Below are 23,707 nucleotides of genomic sequence, written 5' to 3'. Positions count from 1 at the left end.
GACGATGGACTCTGAAAAACAAACTGAGGGTTCTAGAGGGGAGGGGGGTGGGAGGATGGGTTAGCCTGGTGATGGGTATTGAGGAGGGCACGTTCTGCATGGAGCACTGGGTGTTATGCACAAACAATGAATCATGGAACACTACATCTAAAACTAATGATGTAATGTATGGGGATTAACATAAGAATAAAAAAATTTTTTAAAAAAATAGATGCAGACATTCTCAACAAAATATTAGCAAACTGATGTCAGCAGCACACTAAAAGGATCATATGCCATGATCAAGTGGGATTTATCCCTGGGATGCAAGGATGGTTCAACATATGCAAATCAACCAAGGTGATACATACCACATTGACAGAATGAAAGAAAATAATCATATCATCATCTCATTAGATGCAGAAAAAGCATTTGAAAAAATCAACATCCATTCATGGTAAAAACTCTTAACAAATTAGGCATAGAGGGAGTATATCAACATAGTCAAGACCAAATATGACAAGCTGATAGCTAACATCATACTCAATGGTGAAAGATTGAAAGCTTTCCTTCTAAGATCAGGAACAAAACAATGGTGCCCACTCTCACTACTCTTATTCAACTTAATACTAGAAATCCTAATTAGATCAATCAGGCAAGAAAAAGAAATAAAATTTCAGAAATGGAAAAGAAATAAAATCTTCTCTATTTACAGATGACATGATTATATATACAGAAAATCCTAAATGCTCAACCAAACCCTGTTAGGTCTAATTAATGAACTAAGTGAAGTTGAAGGATACAAAATTAACATACAAAAATCAGTAGTGTTTCTATACACAAACAATGAATTTCTGAAAAATAAATAACTAAATAAATCCCATGTATGATAGCATCAAAAACAATAAAAATACTTAGGAATAAGTTTAACTATGGAATTGAAGGATCTCTACTCTGAAAACAACAAGACATTGATGGCAGTAAAAAAGACACAAATAAACAGAAAGATATCCTATGTTCATGGATTGGAAGAATTAATATTGCTAAAATGTCAAAAAGCCATTTATAGATTCAGTGCAATCCATATCAAGATTCCAATGGCATTTTTTACAGCAGTAGAAAAAACACTGTGAAAATTTATATGAAGCCACAAAAGACTCCAAATAGCCCAAGAAATCCTGAGAAAAAAGAACAAATCAGGAGGTATCACACTTAACGATTTTAAGCTATACTATAAAGCTATAGTCATCAAAACAATATGGTACTGGAATAAAAATAGACAAATAGACCAATGCAACAGAATCAAGAATCCAGATATAAACCCAAGCATATACAGTCAATTAACATTTGAAAAAGGAGCCAGGAATACTCAATGGAGAAAAGACAATCTTTTCCAAAAAATGGCACTGGGATAATTAAATATTCACACATAAAAGAATGAAAATGGACCCATATATTATACCACTCACAAAAATTAACTCAAAATGGATGAAAGACTTAAATGTAAGACCGAAAACCATGACAATCCTAGAAGAAAACATAAGAATAAAGTTCTTTCATATGGGTTTTGGTAATGGCTTTTTGGATATGATACATAAAGCACAAGCAAATGGACAAAATAAAAAATAAACAAAGAGGATTACATTAAACTAAAAGTTTTTGCAGAGCAAAAGAAACCATCAACAAAATGAAAATGCAACCTACAGAATGGGAAAAATATTTGTAAACCATATAGCTGTTAAGGGGTTAATATTCAAAATATTTAAGGAACTCATACAACTTAATAGTGAACCAACCCCCCAAAATAACCCAATTAAAAAATGGGGGGAAGTCCTGAATAGACATTACTCCAAGGAAGAGATACAAAAGGTCAATAGGTACATGAAAAGATGTTCAACACCACTAGTCATTAGGGAAATGCAAATTAAAACCACAGTGAGATTATGTCACACTAGTTAAAATGGTCATCAAAAAGCAAGAGATAACCAATGCTGGTATGGATGTAGAGAAAAGGGAACCTTGTGCACTGTTGGTAGGAGTGTAAATTGGTACAGCAACTATGGAAAACAGTATGAAGGACCTCAAAAAATTAAAAATAGAACTACCACATATGATTCAGCAATTCCACTTATAGGAATATATCCAAAGGAAATGAAAACATTAACTCAAAGAAAAAAAAAGATATCTGCACCTCCATGTTCATAGCAGCATTATTTATAATAGCCAAGACATGGAAACAACCTAAGTGTCCATCAATGAGTGAATGGATGAAGAAGTTGTGTGTGTGTGTGTGTGTGTGTGTGTGTGTTACATGACATATATGTGAACATATATTCTTTATTATTAATTAATATCATTATTAATATTATTTAGTAATTATTATAACATATCAAATATATAATATAATATTATTTATTGTAATTTTAATATAATTAATTTATTGATTTACTATTATCCCCATGTATATGAATATATGAATAAATATTATTCAGACATAAAAAATGAGGAAGTCCTACCATTTGTGACATCATGGATGGACCTTGAAGGCATTATGCTATGTGAAATAAGTCCGACAAAGAAAGATAAATACTGTGTGATCTCACTTATGTGTGGAATCTAAAAAAAAAGATCAAAGTCATAGAAAAAGACATCAGACTTGTGATTACCAGAGGTGGAGGGTAGGGGGAAGGAGAAATGGAGAAAAGTGGTCAGAAAATACAAACTGCCAGTCATAAGATAAATAAGTACTAGGGATGTAATGTACAACATGATGACTATAGCTAACACTGCTGTATGACATATAGAAACACTAATAGAGTAAATCCTATGAGTTCTCATTAAAAAACGCACTGAGTGAAGCACTGGGTATTTTTTTTTTTTTAAAGATTTTATTTATTTATTCATGAGAGACAGAGAGAGAGAGAGAGAGAGGCAGAGGGAGAAGCAGAGGGAGAAGCAGGCTCCCAAGGAGCAGGGAGCCCGATGTGGGACTCGATCCCAGGACCCTGGGATCATGACCTGAGCCGAAGGCAGACGCTTAACCATCTGAGCCACCCAGGCGCCCGGAGCACTGGGTGTTATACGCAAACAATGAATCATGGAACACTACATCAAAAACTAATGATGTAATGTATGGTGATTAACATAACATAATAATAAATAAATAAATGGATTTAATATTGTTAAATGGTTGGAAGAAATCAAAAGAAGAATATCTCAGAACACATGAGAACTGTATGAAATTCAGCTTTCAGGGGCACCTGGGTGGCTCAGTCCGTTAAGCGTCTGCCTTCAGTTCAAGTCATGATCCTGGGGTCCTGGGATCAAGCCTGGCATGGGGCTCCCTGCGCTGTGAAGAGTCTGCTTCTCCCTCTCCCTTTCCCTGTGCCCCTCCTCACGTTCTCTCTCTCATGATCTCTCTCTTACTCTCTCTCTCTCAAATAAATAAAAAATCAAAAAAAAAAAAGAAAAGGAATTCAGCTTCCAGTATCCATAAATAAAGCATTAGTAGAATACAGTCATGCTCACTCATTGAAGTCCTGTCTACAGTTACTCTCTCACTACAGTGGTAGAGTTAAGCAGCTGTGGTGGAGATCATTTAGTCCCCAAAGCCAAAAATATTTACTATCTAGCCCTTTATAGAAAAAGTTTGCTGACTCGTTTTAAAGCGTTAAGTTTTAGGATGGTTTGCCATACCACAATAGGTAACTAAGATTTTAAAATTTTAATCCTATTTAAAATTTTTTTTACTTATACACTGTGTTTTAAAATTTTATCTATGCTTGTATTTCTAAATTTTTTATTGATTTTTAAAATATTTCATTGTGATTGGATTTTCTTTGTTGAAACTTACTAAGATTTTTTTTTTGTAATCTAGTCTATAATCAGTGTTTGTAAATGTTCCCTAGACACTAGAAAGGACTCTGTGCTCTCTGTTAGCTGAATATACAGTGTGATATATATCTACTACTTTCACCTCATTCAGTATACTAAATAGGTCCTCTTTTTCTTTAATCTGTTTTAGAAAATCGCATGTTAAATTATTATAAAAACAATTATGTTTCTAACAATTTCTAACTTTCTAATAGTTCTACCTTTCTATGTTTTAGAGTAGATTTCTATATCCTGACATATTTAAAAATAGCTTGGAACAATCAATTAGTCTTATTTTGCAGATATAGTATATATCAATGACCACCAGAAAGGGTCAACCCCAGGGCCATGAAGATCCAGGCCAGCACTCTGATTTTTCCTTTTTTGTTTCCCTTCGTTAAATTGAACAGAGTACTGAGACTTAAATAAACTCAGACATTCCAATGTCTGGATTTTTCTTTCCAAAGTTAGCAAATGAGAAAAAGAAAAACAATTCACAATAGAGGGAAGAAAAATCATTAAGAACGGAAAATGTAAATTTTACAAATTCAAAGATTAAAACTTGTGTGTCTGTGTGTCTGCAGGTGTGTTTATAAATGTCGGGGGTTAGGTGCAGAATGTCCACTTATTTTCTTTCCCTGGCCAGTATTATTCTAAATATAACATTTATAGCTAGAGAAAAGAGGGGAAAAAAGCAGTTATTCTGTGAGTACTATGGAAAAGGCACTGGTAATCAGGAGATCTCCAACGTGAGCCTCACCGATGAGCTGTGTGTTATTGGCCAAAACATTAAAATAGAACTGAGGTAGGTTTAGTCTGACATGGGGAGCAGTGAGCAGCTTGCCAGGACTACTGTGGCTGTCCAGGTGAAGGCGGTCAGAAGCAGTTGTTCACCACGGATGCTGGACAGCTGGTGGAAATCAGGACTCAGCAGGGATGTCATCTGTCAGCACTGGAGGAGAGGTGGAGTCAGCTCTTACTAGAAACATCAGTTGACCTAAGATCAAAGACCAGAGGAAGGCCTATGCTAAAGCATCCAAAGCTAAGAGCAGAAGAGAATGGAACACAGGCAGGGGCAAAGTAGTTGCCGGAACAGAACCCAGTCTGGGCCAAAGGCAGGCAGGAAATCGGGCAGGGCAGGGACGAGTCTGGGAGTCTGAGGAGCAAACCAGAGTGTCAAGAGACTGAGTCAAACTCCAGATTCTCTGTCCAATTCAAAAGTCAAGAGCAAAACAAGGTCAGCCAGAAAAGTCTGGAGAACCGTGCCTACATCCTCCCAAAAGGAAGGCCATTTGAGTTAGCTTTGTGGAGTCTCCCACCGGATTGCACAGAGCCTCTAGCCATGATGCTGTTAGATTCTAGCTCTTACTCTTAGGAAGGGGTTAAGTCCGCCGGTATTTGAAGCTCTATCTAGCTCCCCAAGTGTTTAGGATTCTAACATTCTATAAATCTAAAAATATACACTAAGTTCCAATGGAGAAACAAGGGGATTAAATGTTTTATCCAGGGAAACAGAGTTTACTGGACTCCCTCCCACCACCATTGCCCCCTCCCCGCCCCCCGGCCGCCCCCACACATACATACAAATATCCCACCACTACCATCTAATTCTTTCTACTAAAAGGCAGCATGGAATGGTTTATAGCCCTCCTGGAAAGAAAAAAAAAAATGGGGGGAGCGGGGAGGAGGGAGATGACGTTCCATTTCATCCTGACTCCCTTAAAGCCATCATTTGAGTCTCAGTCACAAAGAATTCTCTTAACAGGGTGGAAAGTGCCCTGGTCACGAGGAGCTTGTTTGGAGTTGCAGTAGTTCTCTTTGCATCCTGTAAGCCAAAAGGATACATTCCAGGGCAGTGTTTCTTTCATTCTTTCTCCCTCCAGGCTGATTTTATAGTAACAACACATAGCCACTTAAATCTATCTCCAAAGAACCAACATTCAGAAAATGTACCACATAAAATACAGACATTTTACAAGGAACCATCTATTAACTGATAATGGCTGAGTTGCCATGGAATGCATAAAAAAAAAAAATGTGACCCTCACCAAAACATCAGATCCATTTATCCCAATCAGCCCTCTGCAGTGAATGCCAGATAAACCTACAATAATATGATTCAAAGCATTATAAGAGGTTGGGGGAGTCGGGGGGGAGGCTGCAATAAACTAAATATGTAGGTTGAGGATATACAGAAATCACATGAAATGCAGCCTCATAAGATACTAATGCAGTCGGGGGAGGGGAAGCCTGGCAGGAAGATTTTAAAATGTGATCATAAGGGAAAGAGAATATTAGACCAACCAAAAAGTTGCAGAGGGAGCAAACAATAAGTTTCTCCCTATATATTAAAAACATGTAGACATGGGAGAGTCGATGGTTGCCAGGTTTAGAGAGGGGAGGAATGAATCAGAGTGAAAAGAGACTTCCCCAGCCTCCCAGCCCTGGCAGAAGTATGAGCAAGAACTCAATCCCTGGGGCTCCTGATTTGACTGTGCTCAGCCTTTCACTCTGCTCTTCGACTCGCTTGGGCAGCCTGAGCTTTAATGATTTCTCCACTTTCTCCACGTTGAAATCTAGTCTGAGAAAGTCTGAGAAAACTTACTTACACTAAGGAATAGGAGTGCCCAGCGGGGACTCTGCTGGAGATTTTCTCCCTCTCCTCCCTCTGCCCCTCCCCCTGCTCTCTAAAATAAATAAATAAATCTTTTTAAAAAAATCTATAATTGCCTAACCCCTGAAATCAGCAAACTATGTGTAAGGAAAGGTTATATTCCATGGAATAGAGGTTCTTTCAAGCCCTTCTAAGTTCTATCCTACAGGTGGGCACTAATAAAATCCTCTCTGTTCTCTAAGCAAACCACTGATTCAAGAAGCCTTCATGCAAATAAGTGAAATCCAATTCGGAAGGTGATATGTAATATCCATTTGTAGTTTCGTTTTAAAACAGTTCAGATTGTAAAAGGCAGGATAAGGATAGGAAGATGGAGCCAGGAAAGGAAGACAGGAGGAAGGACTAAAATAGGGATTTAAGAAAGGGTTAAGGGGAGGAGTAAATGATAGACAGCTGTTAGAAATTAAATTAAAGTAGAGTTGACCCTTAAACAGCAGAGGCTAGAGGAGAACTGAGTGGCTCAGTCCTTAAGCATCTGCCTTCGGCTCAGGCCATGGTCCCAGGGTCCTGGGATCGAGCCCCACTTCAGGCTCCCTACCCTCCAGGGAGACCTTCTCTCTCTCTTCCTCTGTCCCTCTGCCCGCTTGTGCTCTCTCTTTCTCAATTGCTTTCAAATAAATAAATGAAATTTAAAAAAAAAGAACAGCACAGAGGTTAGGGGCGCCAACCCGCCGCACAGTTGAAAATCTGTGTTTAACTTTTGACTTCCCTAAAATTTAACCACTAACAGCCTACCGTTGACCAGAAGCCTTACCGATAACATGAACAGTAGATTAACACGTATTTAAATTGTATGTTACGTGTGTTATATACTGCATTCTTACAAGAAAGTTAGCTAGATAAAAGAAAACGTTATTAGGAAAATCACAAGAAAGAGAAAGTACATTTACAGCCCTGTCCTGTATTTATGGAAAAAAATGTAAGCAAACCTGCACAGTTCAAACCAATTTTGTTCAAGGGTCAACTGCAGCTTCATTTTCTACTAAGAATAAAAACTAAGGAAATTATAGATGTTGTTTAGCAGAAAATTAAATTCAACAGCTTTCAGGAAGGCCAAAAATATCCATTAAAACTTTGAAAAATTAACCGTAAAAATGACACCGAGGCGCTCATGGATATATTTTACTTCTGAGTTCAAAGGCCCCACCTGAAGCTTTTCACAGAGGCTATTAACACCGCATAGCAACTAAGGGACACAAAATGTCTCATTCTTTATGAGGGTGCAGCCACAAATGCAAGGGATAACTTAAGTGGTGTGTTCCCAAGTTCCAAATTCATTGCCCACGCTGAGAAACAAGTGTCTCTTGAAAGGGAGTAGACTATGAGCCATTAAGGTCCACTTTGGGTTTAAAAAAACGAAGCACTATTAATAGCCTTTATTAAGAATGCAGTACAAAGTTAAATGTATTCCAGGTCATGGGAGCTATTTTTAATATTTCAAAAGAGTTCAACAGAAATCATCTATTTAGCTGCCACGAGGCCACACAGGCCAGCTACACAATATCATGCTTTCCTGTTGCTGGAATTAAATCAGTACAATAATACTGGTTATATCATATATCCTAATCAGGATCTGATTGGCAGCTACATAGAACTTTATTAAATAAAAATTGTGGAACTCATGAACTCCTTACAGCTTGGGAGAGAAAAATTTCTCCAAAATAGGGGTTCGTAAGTAAAAAAAAAAAAAAAAAGATACAGGAGAAATTTGATGGTAAAAGAAATTGAGGAACTGTAATTTAGGATGCTGAGGGATTGAGATTCTCCTAAAATAGACTGAGCACGGCTGTGTGCGGAGTGTTGTGAAGCTGCTTTCCTGTGTGTTCTGGGTTTTAATTCTCAGGATGATGCAGGAATTGTTATGCATATTGTGTACTCAGGAGACCCCGAGGCTTAGAGGAATCAGAGGACCAGCTCAAGGCCACAGAAGTTAATCAGTGGAAGAAGACTCTGGCCTCACATTCAGGCCTTTTGACTTTCTGTGATCACAATACAGTCCTCTTAGGTTGGTTTAGAAACAGTTCCCATTTCCGGCCACCCTTGTTCTCTTTTTATTTGGACCTGACACTGGGAACTTTCCCTCTTTTCCTTTTGGCCAGTTCTGCCAGACTTGGATGGTTTTGCCCCTAAAAGAACATTTTTTTTCTTTTTTTTTGAGTGCTGGAAACCCGAAGAGCCATTAAAAATAAAAATCAAAAAAGATATAGTCTCTTATGGTGCGTCAGTGTAGATTCATCGATCGCACCAGATATCCCCCTCTGGTGGGGGCGATGAGAGTGGCAAGGCTGTGCATGGGCCGGGGCGGGGGTCACATGGAAACTCTCTGTACCTTCCTCTCAATAGTGCTGTAAACCTAAACCAGCTCTTAAAAACAGTCTTTAAAAAAGTAAGAAATTAAGAAATTCTAAGATTATTTAAGAAATTAGAAATTGTCTTATCAAGGAGGACAACAGATGATAATTGAAGACAGTAGACGCTTGGACGCAGTGGCGTGGGAGGGGCTGCTTACAACAGACAAGTGAGGCAGGAAAAGCTCGGAATCGGGGGCTCATTCTGAAGGACTGGTAGCAGCCAGGGAGACAAAGAAGCTTCCTTCATCCTTTTAGTGAAAAGCAATGAGCAGATGGGAAGACACAGAGGATTAAAACACCAGGCCACATTATAAGGAGTTGCAACAAGGTGGGAGGCGATTACATGTGTTAAGGTAAATAGTTTAGGGTCGCCTGGGTGGCACAGTCAGTTAAGCGTCTGACTCTTGGTTTCGACTCGGGTCATGATCTCAGGGTCAAGGGGTCGAGCCCCGCATCAGGCTCCACACTCAGCTTGGAGTCTGCTTGAGACTCTCTCTCTCCCTCTCCCCCTGCCTCTCTGCCTCACCTCTCTAAAATAAATAAATAAATCTCAAAAAACAAAAAAAGGTAGATTGTTTAAACTTTCTCCTCAAAGCTTTGGAGACTCCCTGAAAGACCTAGGCAAGAAGCAAAAAGACCAAATTTGCCTGAATGGTACCAAGATGTCAGTTTTTAAAAATTAACATCATATTTAGGCACCTCTGACATTACAATCCTTTTATCAACAGCAAAAAATGCTCCAGGTCCAACTCTCCAATATTCTGAACAAGTCAATTAAAAATAATTTGACATCAAGTTTTGAAAGTGATCAGTTAAGATGAAGCACTTTAATAAACCTTTGATTCAGTTCAACAAATACTTGTTTAGCACTTCCGTTTAGAAAGCCCTGAACTACGGCATTTAATTTCACAGCATTTTAACATACTGAACTCTGAAAATAAGTAAATATTCAATTACATATCAGAAGCTTAAGAAAAATCAGATCATTCAAAACCAAAAATAAGGGGCGCCTGGGTGGCTCAGTCGGTTAATCATCTGCCTTCGGCTCAGGTCATGATCCCAGGATCCTGGGATCGAGCCCCACATCAGGGAAGGGAAGCAGGAAGCCTGCTTCTCCCTCTCCCACTCCCCCTGCTTGTGTTCCCTCTCTCGCTGTCTCTCTGTCAAATAAATAAATAAAATCTTAAAAAAATAATTACTTATTTCACCAAAGGAATTGCCACAGCATTTTAAAAGGTAAATTTATCTTACACTGTTAATTTTTATTTATGTCATCTTAGTGTAACCAACTTTTTAGTGATGCCTTCACTAGGACTATATTGACATACACTTGCTGAACACGTGTAGTATTTTTCAAAAAGCAATTTAAAAGTTGCCATCAGTTTCTTTACAAGCTACTTTATTTTTCTTTTCCTATGACTTGTTTTCTCTCTAGGAAATTACACTCTGGCCAATATTTCCTCCTTTGAGGTTTCTTTTTTCTTCACCAACTTCTGTTTGTCCTTTAAGACTCATCTCAGGTGGCACCACCTCCAGGAAGCCTTCCCTGACTTGACCACATTGAGGTAATGGTCCCTTCCCTGGGCTCTCGGCACCCTGTATGTTTACCACGGCACTCAGCACACACTACTTAAACCACTACTTTACTTGTTTATCTTCCTAATTTGATCATGAACTCCTCAAGAGCCCAGATCTCCTCCTCCATCTCTGTCGCTTCAGGACAAATGCACAAGGTCAGTGGCCGGTAACGGTGAAAAAAGGAAGGGAGAGAAATAAAACGAATTGTATTTCTATTTTCCCCGTCATTTCTCGTTTCCTTCCTCCTCATTTCATGTCTTCCTATTATTTCTCCCCAACTCCCAACACTATATCTTTATCCTTCTCTTCTTGGTTTCAACACACACTATGATTTTCAATCTCTCCCTTGAGGTCCTTACGGTTGCAAAAATGCTGATCCAGGACGTGAGTAGCACAGGCTTAGGAGACGTTGCTCCCTGGCATTGCAAAGAAGGGGTTTGTTTTAACAGGCCCTGGACTAGTCTCTATTATATCTCTCTGTGTTTTAGCTGGGGACTTTTAACATGCTTTAGCTTTGCACAGTTTTCAGTCTTCGCAGCTGGGTAAACAGACTTTCTGCAACACCCTGGATAAAATGGCAAGCTCAAGGGAAAAGTCTTCACCTTTAAATTAAAAAAAAGAAAAGAAAGAAAAAGGAAAAAAGGAAAAAGAAAAAAAAAAACCTTGTTCATGGCCACGGTCGGGGAATAGTAACACCTGAGAGCACCTGAAGGGAACTGTGTGTGTGTTGGCTGAGGACAACTCAGCTGATGACAAAAACATGCGGCTGCCTTCCTGAATGTGCCTGGCGGCTCTGAGAGAGGAGCATCAGACCGCAGTTAGCAAGAATAACAGAAAAGTGAGGTAAGTGACTGACATTTCTGGTAGGCTTTCAAACAAAGTCTATAGATTTCATAGGAAAACACCAAGGTGACTGTAGTTAACAGTGCTGTGTATTTGAAAGTTGCTAAGAGAGTAGATTTTAAAACTTATCTTAAGAAAAAACTGTGTGACTATGTGAGGTGATGGATGTTAACTGATTGCGATGATCATCTTGCAATATATACAAATATCAAATCATTATGTTGTACACCTTAAATTATAAAATGTCATATGTCAAGTATGTCTCAATAAAACTGGAAAAAAATGTGTCTTCAGGGGCGCCTGGATGGCTCAGTCAGTGAAGGGTCTGCCTTTGCTCAGGTCATGATCTCAGGGTCCTGGGATCAAGCCCCACATTGGGCTCTCTGCTCAGCGGGAAGCCTGCTTCTCCCTCTCACTCTCCCTCTGTTCTCTCTCTCTCTCTCAAATAAATAAATAAAATCTTTTAAAAAAAATATGTCTTCAGGCTAGATAGAAAATAGTGGTTGCTGAGAAACTCACTTTATGATGAAAATAATTCCTTTATTTCACAAGTTTAAGAAACTATTTTAAAGTCTATCATAACTTTTACAACATGATTTTCTGGCCACCTTCCCCACTCTCTCCCTACACCCACTTCCCCCCCCACTACCGACCCCCTCCTTTAACCCCTCCTCCGCCCACTCCCTCCCTGGACCCACCTGCCTCCACATTCTCTCCCTGGACCCACCTCTCTCTCTCTCTCTCTCTCTGGACCCACCTCCCCCCACTCTTCCTTTGGATCACTGAGCTCCAGGCTCACTGTCCTCTTTGCTACTCCTTAAACTCCCACCCATGCACCTGCTGCCTAAAAAGCTTCTCCCAGTTATCTGCAGGCCCTTTCCCTCACCTCCTCCAGGACTCTGCTCAAATGTCACATTATCAGAGAGGCCCTTCCTGACCAGCTTCAATGGAACAGCGAGCCTCACAACCAACTTTTGGCACTCCTCATTTTCCTTCCCTGCATTATTTGTCACCAACTTACGTTGTCTCATCTAATTCTCTATCCCCAGTGCTCAATAAATATTTATTGAGTAAATAAACAAAGAGTAACATTTCATGTACCACTTTAGGGAGGCAATAGGACATATGGAAAAGAAACACAGTCTTTTGAATTCTAACTATTCACTGTGTGTCGAACCTTGAGACTAACCTGCCTACACTTCAGAATATTCATCTGTAAAGTGGGACTAATAATGCTTCTCTGGTAAGTCAAGGCATCTAATAAATGCTGGTTCCTCACCTTTCTTTCTCCCTGCCTCCTTTCTGTGGTTGGGCATTAGTGTGTCTGTGATTCACAGGTCCTGAGACAGCTGTCCAGTGAAACGAACAGTGTGTTCCACACACATGGAACAGCACCATCCCCAACAGGTAAAGCAGATCCTGTTTCGGTCTGATAACTGGGAGGCTGGAGCTGAGGAGTGGAAAGACGTCTTCTTTTCTGAAAGTGTTGTCATCTGACCGGGACCCCAAATAGAGACATCTGAGGATGGTTTCATGAAGCTGTAGGACAGACCCTGAAGCACGACTGTGTTTCAAAATGATGGTAAGTCTGGGAAGCATTCCAGACAGAGAACAAAAGACACAGACTGGGAGTGCTGCCCTAGCAGGGGCTTTAGGCTGAGAAAAAGGTGGAAAGAAAAGATCATATCAGGCTGTGGAAGACCATGACATCAGATCTAAAAAGACCAGATTTAATCCTATAATCGAGAGCCACTAAACTTTTTGAATATTTCATAGGAAACATAGAATCGTCTTGTGAAAATGATACATGTTTGCACTTTCATAGAGACTTCTGAATGTTGAGCACTGAATGGTACTAATGAATCCAGTGACGTTTGCTCAGGAAAATAAATGACAGTGTTGTAAATGGGAACAAATCGCATCCTAATCTCCCCTGCTCATCAATGTTTGATCCACCAGGCAGAAGAGACTTGAGCTGGCAGAGAGTGAAGAACTGTGGGTCACAGGAGAGCACCAAAAACCGTCAACAAGCTAACACCAGAGAGCAGGAAAGCCAAACTCTGGGCAGCGCGGGCTCCCTGTGGTCAGCAGGACCTAGAACAGTGTGACCTCCCCTGTCAAATTTCCTCTCTTCAGGCTACCCTTCGTCTCTTCCATGGGATTCAATTCCTTATTCCTTGTTATGTCTGAATAAAGACATAAGAACCTGAAGGGTTCCAAAATGATGAAATTTCCACTTCTGCATGTAGAAGAGGAGAAAGAAAAAGGTGGCAAATTATTTAATTCACCCCAAAGAGAGAAAATAGAAATTAATGTGTTACAGATGCTGCTAAAAGTCTCTCCACAGCAGAATTCTAGGACAGAATATAGCCAGGAATAAATGTTTCAGGGCCTCGGACACCAGTAACTTAACTTTGTGGTTCTTGTAGTTATAAAAGTGCTGGCATCTAAAGAACAAGATGACACTTGTATCTGCCGAGGTTTTCTATCTTTCTTGGGTCCACTCTTCTCACAGCATGGATGTGATTTATTTAGACTATCAAAGAGCTTTTGATAAGGCTCTCACAAATGCCTATTATTGAAACTGGGTAACCGTGGTGTGAAAGGAAAAAGTCCTATCAATGAATTAAATGGATTAAAAACTGCTGGAGAGGCAAAGAGGCAAAAAGCAGAAATAAATGGCCAATTCTCATGTGGGGAAAGGTTAATGATTGAGGGCTCTGAGGCTCTGTGGTAGAATCAGACTGATACTTCACCAACGACCAGGACAGGGGAGCCCCATCCTTGTTCCCGTGTTCTCCGCAGATCAGCCCCACACAGAGCCCCCATTGATCAAAGAGCCGGGGGCACAAGGAATTCAGAGAAGGGCTTGCAGTCCAGGGAAGGGCAAATAGGTAATGAACGTTGTTGATCCACCCAGAGATGCCCAAATCCCAGGGGGACAGAAAGAGAAATTACAGTAGCAGAATTTTATTGTCTAAGAACTTTGATACACACTACAGAGAAAGACAAGGGCCCTTTCAAAAGACAAGACATGATATTGGAACAAAAGTCCTTCATTTATGGGCATGATGAGGGAAAAAAAAATGTTCCACGCTGAAGAACAGCTCATGTGGGCATTTAGATCAGCAAAAACCACGACGCCTACTCTATATAGAGAAGTTTAGACATAAACAAAAGTGAAACTGGTAGGAAAGATTAAGAATTAGTACCCTTTTCTGAGGGAAACTTGAAAGGTTTGATGCAGGTTTTAACAAAAGCATAACCTGACATGAACGGAATAATCTGGAAATCAAATACTCTCATTGATTAACATTAATCCCTTATGACCCATAACTCAATCTGGCATTTTTAAAACATCATTATGACAAACCTCACAGAACATTCGACTTAAACTTTCTTTGTCTCAGTTTCCTCATCTGTAAAATGGGAATAGAATTTACCTCACAGGATGACTGTAAGCATTAAATGGGATCAGGTATGTAGAGCATTTAAACAGCAAAGGTAAAAAAAAATTGTTAAATTATTGTTGTTACTGGTATTTATAATAGACTAAACCCAAACACATGCTACAGAAAAGCGATCTATTTCAAGCCATTGTAACTTTTCTTATTGATATCATTGTTATGAGTCAGTATTTATTAAGGCACATAAAATAACTTTCAAATAAAGAAAAAAACATAGCTTTGAGATATCTTTCCACTAACCCATTCTGTAAAATGGAAGAGAATTACAAGTTAATCTAAAAAAAGCAAAACACACACACACACACACACAAATCAGGCAAATGCTAAGGATATAGTCATTCTTAAATGTACCAACAGTAGATCCAAGCTTACCGTGCAGAGAGTATTTTGATAAGCTCTTTTCTATTCTGTACACGAAGGTGGTTAGTTTTATACTTGGAGTCATCAATCAGTTCAGGCAAATTCAAGATCTAAAAGGGAAAAATAATTTTAATGTATAATTCACAATTTTTTGTGTACCTGCCTGTGAGTGCGAGCATTCCAGGCCTTGTACCAATATGCTCCCCAGGATCATTCCTTGCTGACCTTTATACTTCCAGACCTATTCCAGCAACAAAGGAATAGAGACGGAAGGATCATGCAATCAGGATGGGTAATGCTATGACTGAGTTTGTCATTTATGAGAAGTTTTTGCTACATTTAAGTATGTGCCTACAGATGGGAGCACGAACAAAAGTTATCAGATCCCCATAATAAGTCTTGTCTAGACAGAGTAGGTAGAGAGATACAAAACTGGATAAAACTGACCTATTTCTGAGAACCAATATCATAAGTAAAAGTCTGCACTTACACGAAGGCCATAATCAACATATATCTTATAGGTACATCCACTTATTTGTTCCACATGTAAATAAAATAATATTATCTGTCCCAGAAGCACTATCCAGGATGTTGTACAAGGTGCTAAAATAAAGGAAAAGCATATACATTTGCCCCAAATGCTCACCATTAAAACAATGTCAAATTAAAAGATATTCTTCCTTATAGAAGTGTCACTATTTTTCTTTAATATGTCTCCCTGAAGGAATAACAAATAGAAATGCTTTTATATACCTCCTCTTTTGCTCCTCCTCAATAAAGGGAAAATCTATCTTGCAAGTCCCTTTGGACATCTTGCAATTTTAACAAGACCATAATGAAAGTACCAAGTGGATTTGGAATGGAAAAGAAGTTTTATAAAGAATGTGTGGAGGCAGTGTTTGGCAGTTATGTTGGAAAGTCAGAAGGAGCATTTATGGGCTCAGGGCAGGCCATGTGGCCTACAGAAAGCTTCACTACCCCGAGTAATGTATTTGCTTGAAATATAAACATTTAATGGTTTCATTTGTTTCCCACAGTTTAAATAAAATCAATCCATTAATCATCTCACAAAGGACAGAAAAGTGAAGGAGGTCCCCTGGAGTAAAGAGAGCATCTCCACTGTGTCATTTCTCTTTCACGGGCTTCACTTACTCGTTTCCTTGAGGAATAATAAAGACAGCATTACTCCCCCAGATTTTAAAAAGCATCACCACATAGAGCGCCCTTTCTAAAAACCTCCCTGTCACCTCACTTGATCCGAGAAGGAGCCCCCAGGCTTGTCCAGGAATGGAAACCTGCCCTCCCCTCCCGAGGAGTGAATAAGTCATTTCCAGAAGAAGCAAGTGCCTTCACCAAATCACAGGTTAAACCCGTAAATCTGGCCTCACCCAGAAATAGTATAAGCTGCATAAAAAGCTGCTCAGTGATTGTACTCAGTGGTAACCGGGACACCCTCAGATGTTCTCTGAATCTGACTCATTGGACCTCTTTTCTCTGTGCAAGGTGGTATGAAACAGTGGGTCAAAGTAATTCTGGTTCTGTCCTCAGCCATGCTGTTGTTCACAATGTTTCTAGAGAGACTGCTTCCAGTGCTGTGATCATAACCATCCCTCACGTGCTTGAAAAAGTGTCGCCTGGGGTGGAATGAAGCGATGTTAGTGAAAGTACCTGACATATTGAGCACCAAATACATGTGAAGTATTCCAACGAGGTGCTATTTCCCCCCAAAGAAATAATGAAGTGTGCGTTTGTTCAAAGAAGACGGACGGGAAAGAGGGAGGAAAAGAGAGGGCGATGGAGAATGTCTTTAATGAACCTTCATTTCCTATGAATGTTTCTACTGTACATAAGAGTTCTGGGTTGACCGTTTGGTGCCAGTTGGCTCCGGGCTCCCAGTTTCTGACAAAAAAAAAATCTGTGGTCAGCTGAGTCTGTGTTCCCCCACAGGTAATAAAATTTTCCTCCAAGTGCTTTCAAAACTTTTCCCTTGGTCCTTTGTTTTCAGTGGGAAGACTTGGGTACATTTAGGCATGGATTTACTTGGGTCTATCTTATTTGGGGCTTGCTGAAATTATGAAATCTGTAGGTTTTTATCTTTCACCAAGTTTGGAAAGTTTTCAGCAACTATGTCTTCAAATATTTCTTCAGCATGTACTCTTCATCCTCTCCTCCTGGGATTACAATGACAACAGTGTTACTTTTTGTTACTGTCCCCCAGGCTCCTGAAGATCTGTTCTTTCTTTCATTTCTTGGGAGGGGATCATCTTTTTTTCCTCTCTCTGTTGTTCAGATTGAATAATTTCTATTTATCTATCCTCAAGTTCCTTGACTGTCTCCTCTGTCATCTCCGTTGTGTTACTGGATTCATCCAGTGAGGGGTTTCTTTTTTTATCTGGTGGTCATATTTTTCGGTTCTACAGTTTCTAATTGGTTCTTCTTCAGATCTTCTCTTTCTTTGCTGGACATTTCTCCTTTCCCATTTATTTCAACAGTATCTGTGATGCCTGGTGGAGCATTTTTATAATAGCTGTTTTAAAGTCTTTGTAAGTTAATTCCAACATCTGTGTCCTCTTGGCATTTGGCATTTATTGACTGTCTTTTCTCATGCAAGCTCTAGTTCTTCATATGCTGAGTAATTTTGGATTGTACCCTGGATGTTTTAAATATTATATTATGAGCCTCTGGGTCTTGTTTAAATCCTACAGCAACATTTTACTGTTATTGTTTTTAGCAAGCAATTGATCTGGTTAGGTCCAGGCTGCAAGCCCCTACCTACCTTCCTGTGCTTTGGTTCTAAGTGTTAGTTCAGTTCTCAAAGCCCTTGTGGTGCTGTTCAAATCCATCCCGCATGTGCCCCACTTAATGGTCAGGCTGCCTCCTGAGCAGTCATCTGTGGGTTAACTCAGTTCGCAACTTCTTTGGTGTGCTGGTTAGGATCAGATCAGCGGTACGTGCAGCTCAGGGCTGAGAAGAGGAGTTCACAAACACCTTCAAGGCTCACTTTTCAAAGCTCATCCCTTTCTGCAGGCTCTCTCTGGTTTCCTGGGGCTCCCCTATAGTTAGCCTATTTCCCAGCATACTTCCAGGGAGGAGGTCCAGAGGAAAAAGCCACAAGGATTCACCCATCTTTTCTGGGGATCACAGCTCAGAGATAAAGAGGAAAAGTTCTCCTTCCTCGGAGTTTTAGTTCCTGTTCATCTGCTGCTCCCACCACAGGGTTGTTTGTAGGAGTATGGCATTAGAAAACAGACAGGAAGCAAAGATGCAGGATTTCTACACTCTCTCTGCTATTAGATCTCACTTTCGTGCTCCTCACTCCAGGAACGAAGGGCATCTCCTAGGGCTCAGCTCTGTTTCCTAGTGCCCACTTCCATGTTTTCGGCTCCACTGTATCCATGTAAGGAAATCATTGTAGAAAAAACTGGTAAACTTACTGCTGATTTAGAGGTACTTTTTTTTTTTTTTAAAGATTTTATTTATTTATTTGACGGGGGGAGAGCACAGAGGGAGAGTAAGAGGGACAAGCATACTCCATGCTGAGCAGGGAGCCCGATGCAGGCCTGGATCCCAGGACCCTGGGATCATGACCTGAGCTGAAGGCAGAAGCTTAACCAGTTGAGCCACCCAGGTGCCCTAGAGGTACTTTATTTTTTTTTCAGAGGGACTGTATATTCTAGGTGTTCTTCCCCAGTTCTCCTACTACTTACTTTTCAGCATCTTCTTAGAGATGCTCCATGCATTGTATCCAGGTTTTATCACTGTGTTCAGTGGAAGAGATAGGGAGAAGTATGCTTACTCTATCTTACCCAGAACCAGAATCTCCAAACCTAAGTTTTATACAGGCCATTTATGAAGTGCATACTGTGAGCCAGGACTGGACTGAGTATTTTACTTACTTAATCTAACTCTTACAAAACTCCAAAAGTTATATATTAGGAGAGTTATGTACTATAATCTTCATTTTACTGTGAGAACACAGATGCTTAGCAAAGAGTACGTGTCTTGCCAGAGGTCACCTGACTAGTGTCAAGACTCACGGTATGCCTTAGAATTATGCTGTAATGTCCTCAGACCACCTGCTCCAAAATCAACAACAATGCTTATTAAAATCGAAGTTTCCTGGGCACCTGGGTGGCTCAGTTGGTTGAGCGACTGCCTTCGGCTCAGGTCATGATCCTGGAATCCCGGGATCAAGTCCCACATCGGGCTCCCTGCTCAGCGGGGGGTCTGCTTCTCCCTCTGACCCTCTCCCCTCTCGTGCTCTCTGTCTCTCATTCTCTCTCTCAAATAAATAAATAAAATCTTTAAAAAAAATTTTAAAAAAATAAAAAAATAATAAAAAAAAATCGAAGTTTCCTGTACCTCACCTCAGACATACTAAGTCAAAATCTTTGGGAATGAAGCTCAAGGAGATTTCCTCTGCATGCTAAAGTTGAGAACCAATGCATATTGCCTCTAATAAAAGAAACTTTCAGTCTAACTGACTTTTAAAAGGATGTCAATGTACTTCAAATAGGAATACCCATTAGTGTTGGCATCAATCAGCTTAAAATAGCTTACATATGCTCATGTTCCCTACTCTTCTGTATCATGTTAAGAGACATAAAATAGGATTTGTTCTAAGCCAAGGTTCACTTTATATGCAGAAAAATTTTCTGAACCCCAAGCCTTGAACCCATTGCTCTTGCTCTCCCTCTAATTCCTGACAATAAGAACTCCTTAACAGGACCTGTCCCCAAGAAGTATTAGTCAGCCAGTATATCAAATTCCACTTTGGAAAGAGACTAGGCCTAAGTAAATTCTACTCATTCATCACAGACAATACTGCTGTATTTCTCCCTAGGAGAGAGAGCTGCCCTATCTTTCATTATGGGCCTTACTTGGCAAAAGAACAATTGATGGGCTTACTGTAAAAAACTGGGGACCTCATCTTCTACAAGGCCAGGTTGAATGACAAGCCCCTCAGTAATAGATAAATCTGAACAAAACATACTTAGAAGAAACCCACTATATATGGAATAAGGAAACAGGTCATTTTTCTTAGGTTAAAAGCTTTTTAGGGCAAGTTTACATTTAAGGATATATAAAGTCAATCAGATTGCAAGGTTTGCTCAAGATGCCTAATAAATGAGCCAAATAACATTAAAGTCCTCTACGCATAAAATTTTTCTTGTGAGTATCTCAAAGAATTTGATAGACGTGGTCTTAAGGGTTCATAGCAGGGATTATCATTCGTAACTCACATATGGAAAAGCAAGGTCAAGGATGCCATTCTCAAAGGCCCTCTCATGGTCTCCTTTTAAACAAATGTATCATAACACACCATCACAATAAGTCATATTTTAGTACTCAAACTTATGGCAAATATTCCGCTTTGAAATAAAAATCTTTTTCAAAAAATGTTCTTATGGATATTTATGAGGAAGTTCAAAAGTTTCAAACTGATCAGCAGTAATGAATCAAAAATAAGAAGAATTCAGTACAGTTATTTTCAACAGCAAAGAATATGTCAACCAGTAATTCCCCCCCTCCACCCCGCTTTCTGGAGAGAGAAAACTCCAAAACATATGGCCCAGGAAGAAAATCTGTACTCATTTATAGCAATGAACTGGCTTTTACATCTCTGCAGCTAGAGTACGCAAATGACTTCACAGTCAAAGGCTTCTGTATGTTTCATATTTTTAACATTGACCGTTCATAATAAAGATTCTTTGATCCGAGATCAAATGTTTGAATCCATTTTCTCTCCGCTTACTCAGAGTCACCGTTATGAAAGCTCCCCCTCTTTCCCACCTCAGCTGTCCCAGCTTTTCCTGCAATAGGAACTGTCTCCATTTGTCACCTTCTCCGTGGTACTTCCCACCCCTTTGCTGTGGTTTTTCGCTGTGCTCATTAACCTCTCATACAAAGGAGCCACAGTAATAAATAACTTTTGGACATAAGAAGTTAACAGCAATAAAGAAGGCTGCCCTAAGGAATTCACAGGCACCTTTAATGAAACTGAAAGCTCACAGTGAGTGCTTATCTATGATCAGTACAAGAAAATAAACTCCCCATCAGAAAAACATCCCCAGCAGATGAGACCTCTCCCTACCTGCAAGAGAAAGTAAAACAAAACCTTAAATACAGATTTTTAAAGCTAGATTATATTTCTGGGATTAGAACTAGAAAAAGTGAACAGGAACCTAAAGACTTAAATAAAAACAAAAAGAAACAAAAATCTAGGTAAGTAGTAAAAACATCAAATAAAAAAAATATCCAAGTGATGCCAAAAACTTAAAATCTTCAACATAAAGTTATCCTTAATGATTCCAAGGCCTTTTTTAAAAAGCTTGTTGAGGAGCAACATTTTTAATATAACCTTAATTGCTAAACCTTAAATTAAAACATGAACTCTGCAGAAAGGTACTCATTAAACAAAGGCTAATTAGAAAAAAAAAATGTTTAGTTTTCTAGTCGCTAATACAATAAATTTGGTATTACATTGTATTTAGATCTCATGTTGTTAACAAAGAAAAGAAAAAAAAAAAGGAAAGCGAGAAGAAAAATATCGTGGCATTAAAAATCACTTTAAAATGAATTCTTTTTCTTTCCCTTTTTTCACTGGACTGATAGTCAGGTCCTGTTGGTGGATAATTTAGGCTACTATGTACTATGGTTCATTTCAAATTACAACCGGATACCTCAAAAAAAAAAAAAAATACACTCAGAATGCTAATTCAGACCCTGTCCTTAGCATTTGCGAGTGTAAAAATGGCACCTGGTTAGGGGCGAAGGCAGGGGATCTCAAGTTCGCTATAGACTTAACAACATTGTTCTAGGCAAAAGTGAACTTCCCTGGCTTTCTACAAAACAAGTTATTGCATAGATCATCCGCCCATCCCAGTGATTACAGATTACCTTGCACACAGTAGCAAACTGTTGATTATTTCCTGCTCCAACCACAAGATATCCATCCTTGGTTTTAAAAGCCTAAAATAAATAAATAAATAAATAAATACAGAAATACAGAAATAAAGAAATACAGAAATATATAATTAAATATATTGAAAATACCACATAAATTAGTTATTAATTTCTAAAACTTCTATACAGAAAGCATGCTCTAAAGCAACATTATTAATTAAATCTGTATCAATTCATTAGTATATTTTGCTCTTATATTTGCATAGTTATTTTTATGTGGCATTTTCAAAGCACTTCCTGGCTCTTCAACTAACTGTTGTAACATGGAGCAGGGGAGACTTAGAAAAACAAAAAAAAGGGGGGCAGAGCAAGATGGCGGAGGAGTAGGAGACCTGGATTTTGTCTCCTCTCAGGAATTCAGCTGGATAGGGATCAAACCATTCTGAACACCTACAAACTCAACAGGAGATCGAAGAAAAGAAGAGCAGCAACTCTCCGAACAGAAAAGCGACCACTTTCTGGAAGGTAGGACGTGCGGAGAAGTGAATCCGAGGCGATATTCGGGAGGATAGACGGCGGGGGAGGGGCCTCCATCGGCCTCTTCTGGCAAGTGATAGAGCCACGGAGCAAAAAATCGGAACTTTTAAACTCGGCTCCGCTGAGGGACATCGCTCCAGTGGCTAAGTGGGGGGTGGAACCGTCGTGGGACAGTGTGGTCTCAGGACCCTCAGGGTCACAGAAAGACCGGGGGTACCTGAGTGCAGCAGAGCTCCCAGAGATCAGAGCGGGGAAGCCGGCTGCAGAGACGGAGCCGAGGTGTGGGCTCTCAGCTCAGGGTTGTCATAAACCGAGATCCGCGGCACAGTCGGGCCACTGCTCCTCCAGCAGGGACCCAACAAACGACAGATCCGGGGAGACCCCCCTTCCTCCCCCGGGAGGAGAGGTACGGGAGCGCGCCACAGAGATCTGCTGGGTTTGGAGACTCCATACGGAGTCGGGTGCCAGAGATAGAAACGCGTGGTCACAGGCCGGGTGAGCACGGAGTGTGGCCGGAGACCGGGGAGACAGGAGTGATTGACTGCTTTTCTCTGGGGGCTCCCTGAGGAGTGGGGCCGAGTTCTCGGCTCCTCCAGGGTGGAGATTGAGAGGCTGCCCTTTCACTCTCGTCCTCCAAAGCTGTACGAAAAGCTTGCAGGGAACAAGAGCTCCAGAGAGCAAACCCAAGCAGATTACTTAGCCGGGAGGGAGCAAGGGCGGGAAAATTCCGCCTCCGGCAAAGACATTTGGGAACCACAGCAACAGGCCCCCTTCCCCAGAAGATCAGCGAGAACAGCCGGCCAAGACCAAGTTTACCGATCAATGAGAACGGCAGAACTCCAGCGCTAGGGGAATATGGCACATAGAATTCATGGCTTCTTTACCATCATTCTTTAGTCTTTCAAAGTTAATTTTTTTTTAACTGTCTTTCTTTTTTTTTTTTTTGAATTTTTCTTTTTCCCTTTTTCAACCAACATCTTATCAATCCCTTTTTTAAAAAACATTTTTATTTTTCATTTTTAGAGTCATATTCTATCCCTTCCTAGTAGTTACCCATATTTTTGGCATATATATATAAGTTGTTCTCTCTTTAAAATTTTGAGATACTTTCTTCTAACAGATCAAAATATACCCTAAAT

At 39.9% G+C, this 23,707-nt stretch overlaps 1 protein-coding gene across 1 annotated transcript in view; it reads right to left on the bottom strand.

The window, feature by feature from the left end:
* The window catches only part of SUGCT (succinyl-CoA:glutarate-CoA transferase), a 641,807-nt gene that overhangs the window by 371,075 nt on the left and 247,025 nt on the right, over positions 1-23,707 (bottom strand). The window contains exons 9-10 of the mRNA XM_081799712.1: positions 22,026-22,097; positions 15,138-15,235 (exon numbers count right to left, since the gene is read on the bottom strand). Coding sequence (XP_081655838.1) covers positions 15,138-15,235; positions 22,026-22,097 — 170 coding nt within the window. The remainder of the gene's footprint in view (positions 1-15,137; positions 15,236-22,025; positions 22,098-23,707) is intronic.

Source organism: Leptonychotes weddellii, chromosome 12 (assembly GCF_054177405.1).
Source record: "Leptonychotes weddellii isolate Sample4059 chromosome 12, ASM5417740v2, whole genome shotgun sequence".
NCBI classification, from domain to species: domain Eukaryota; kingdom Metazoa; phylum Chordata; class Mammalia; order Carnivora; family Phocidae; genus Leptonychotes; species Leptonychotes weddellii.
This window is presented reverse-complemented; position numbering and strand designations above follow the sequence as displayed.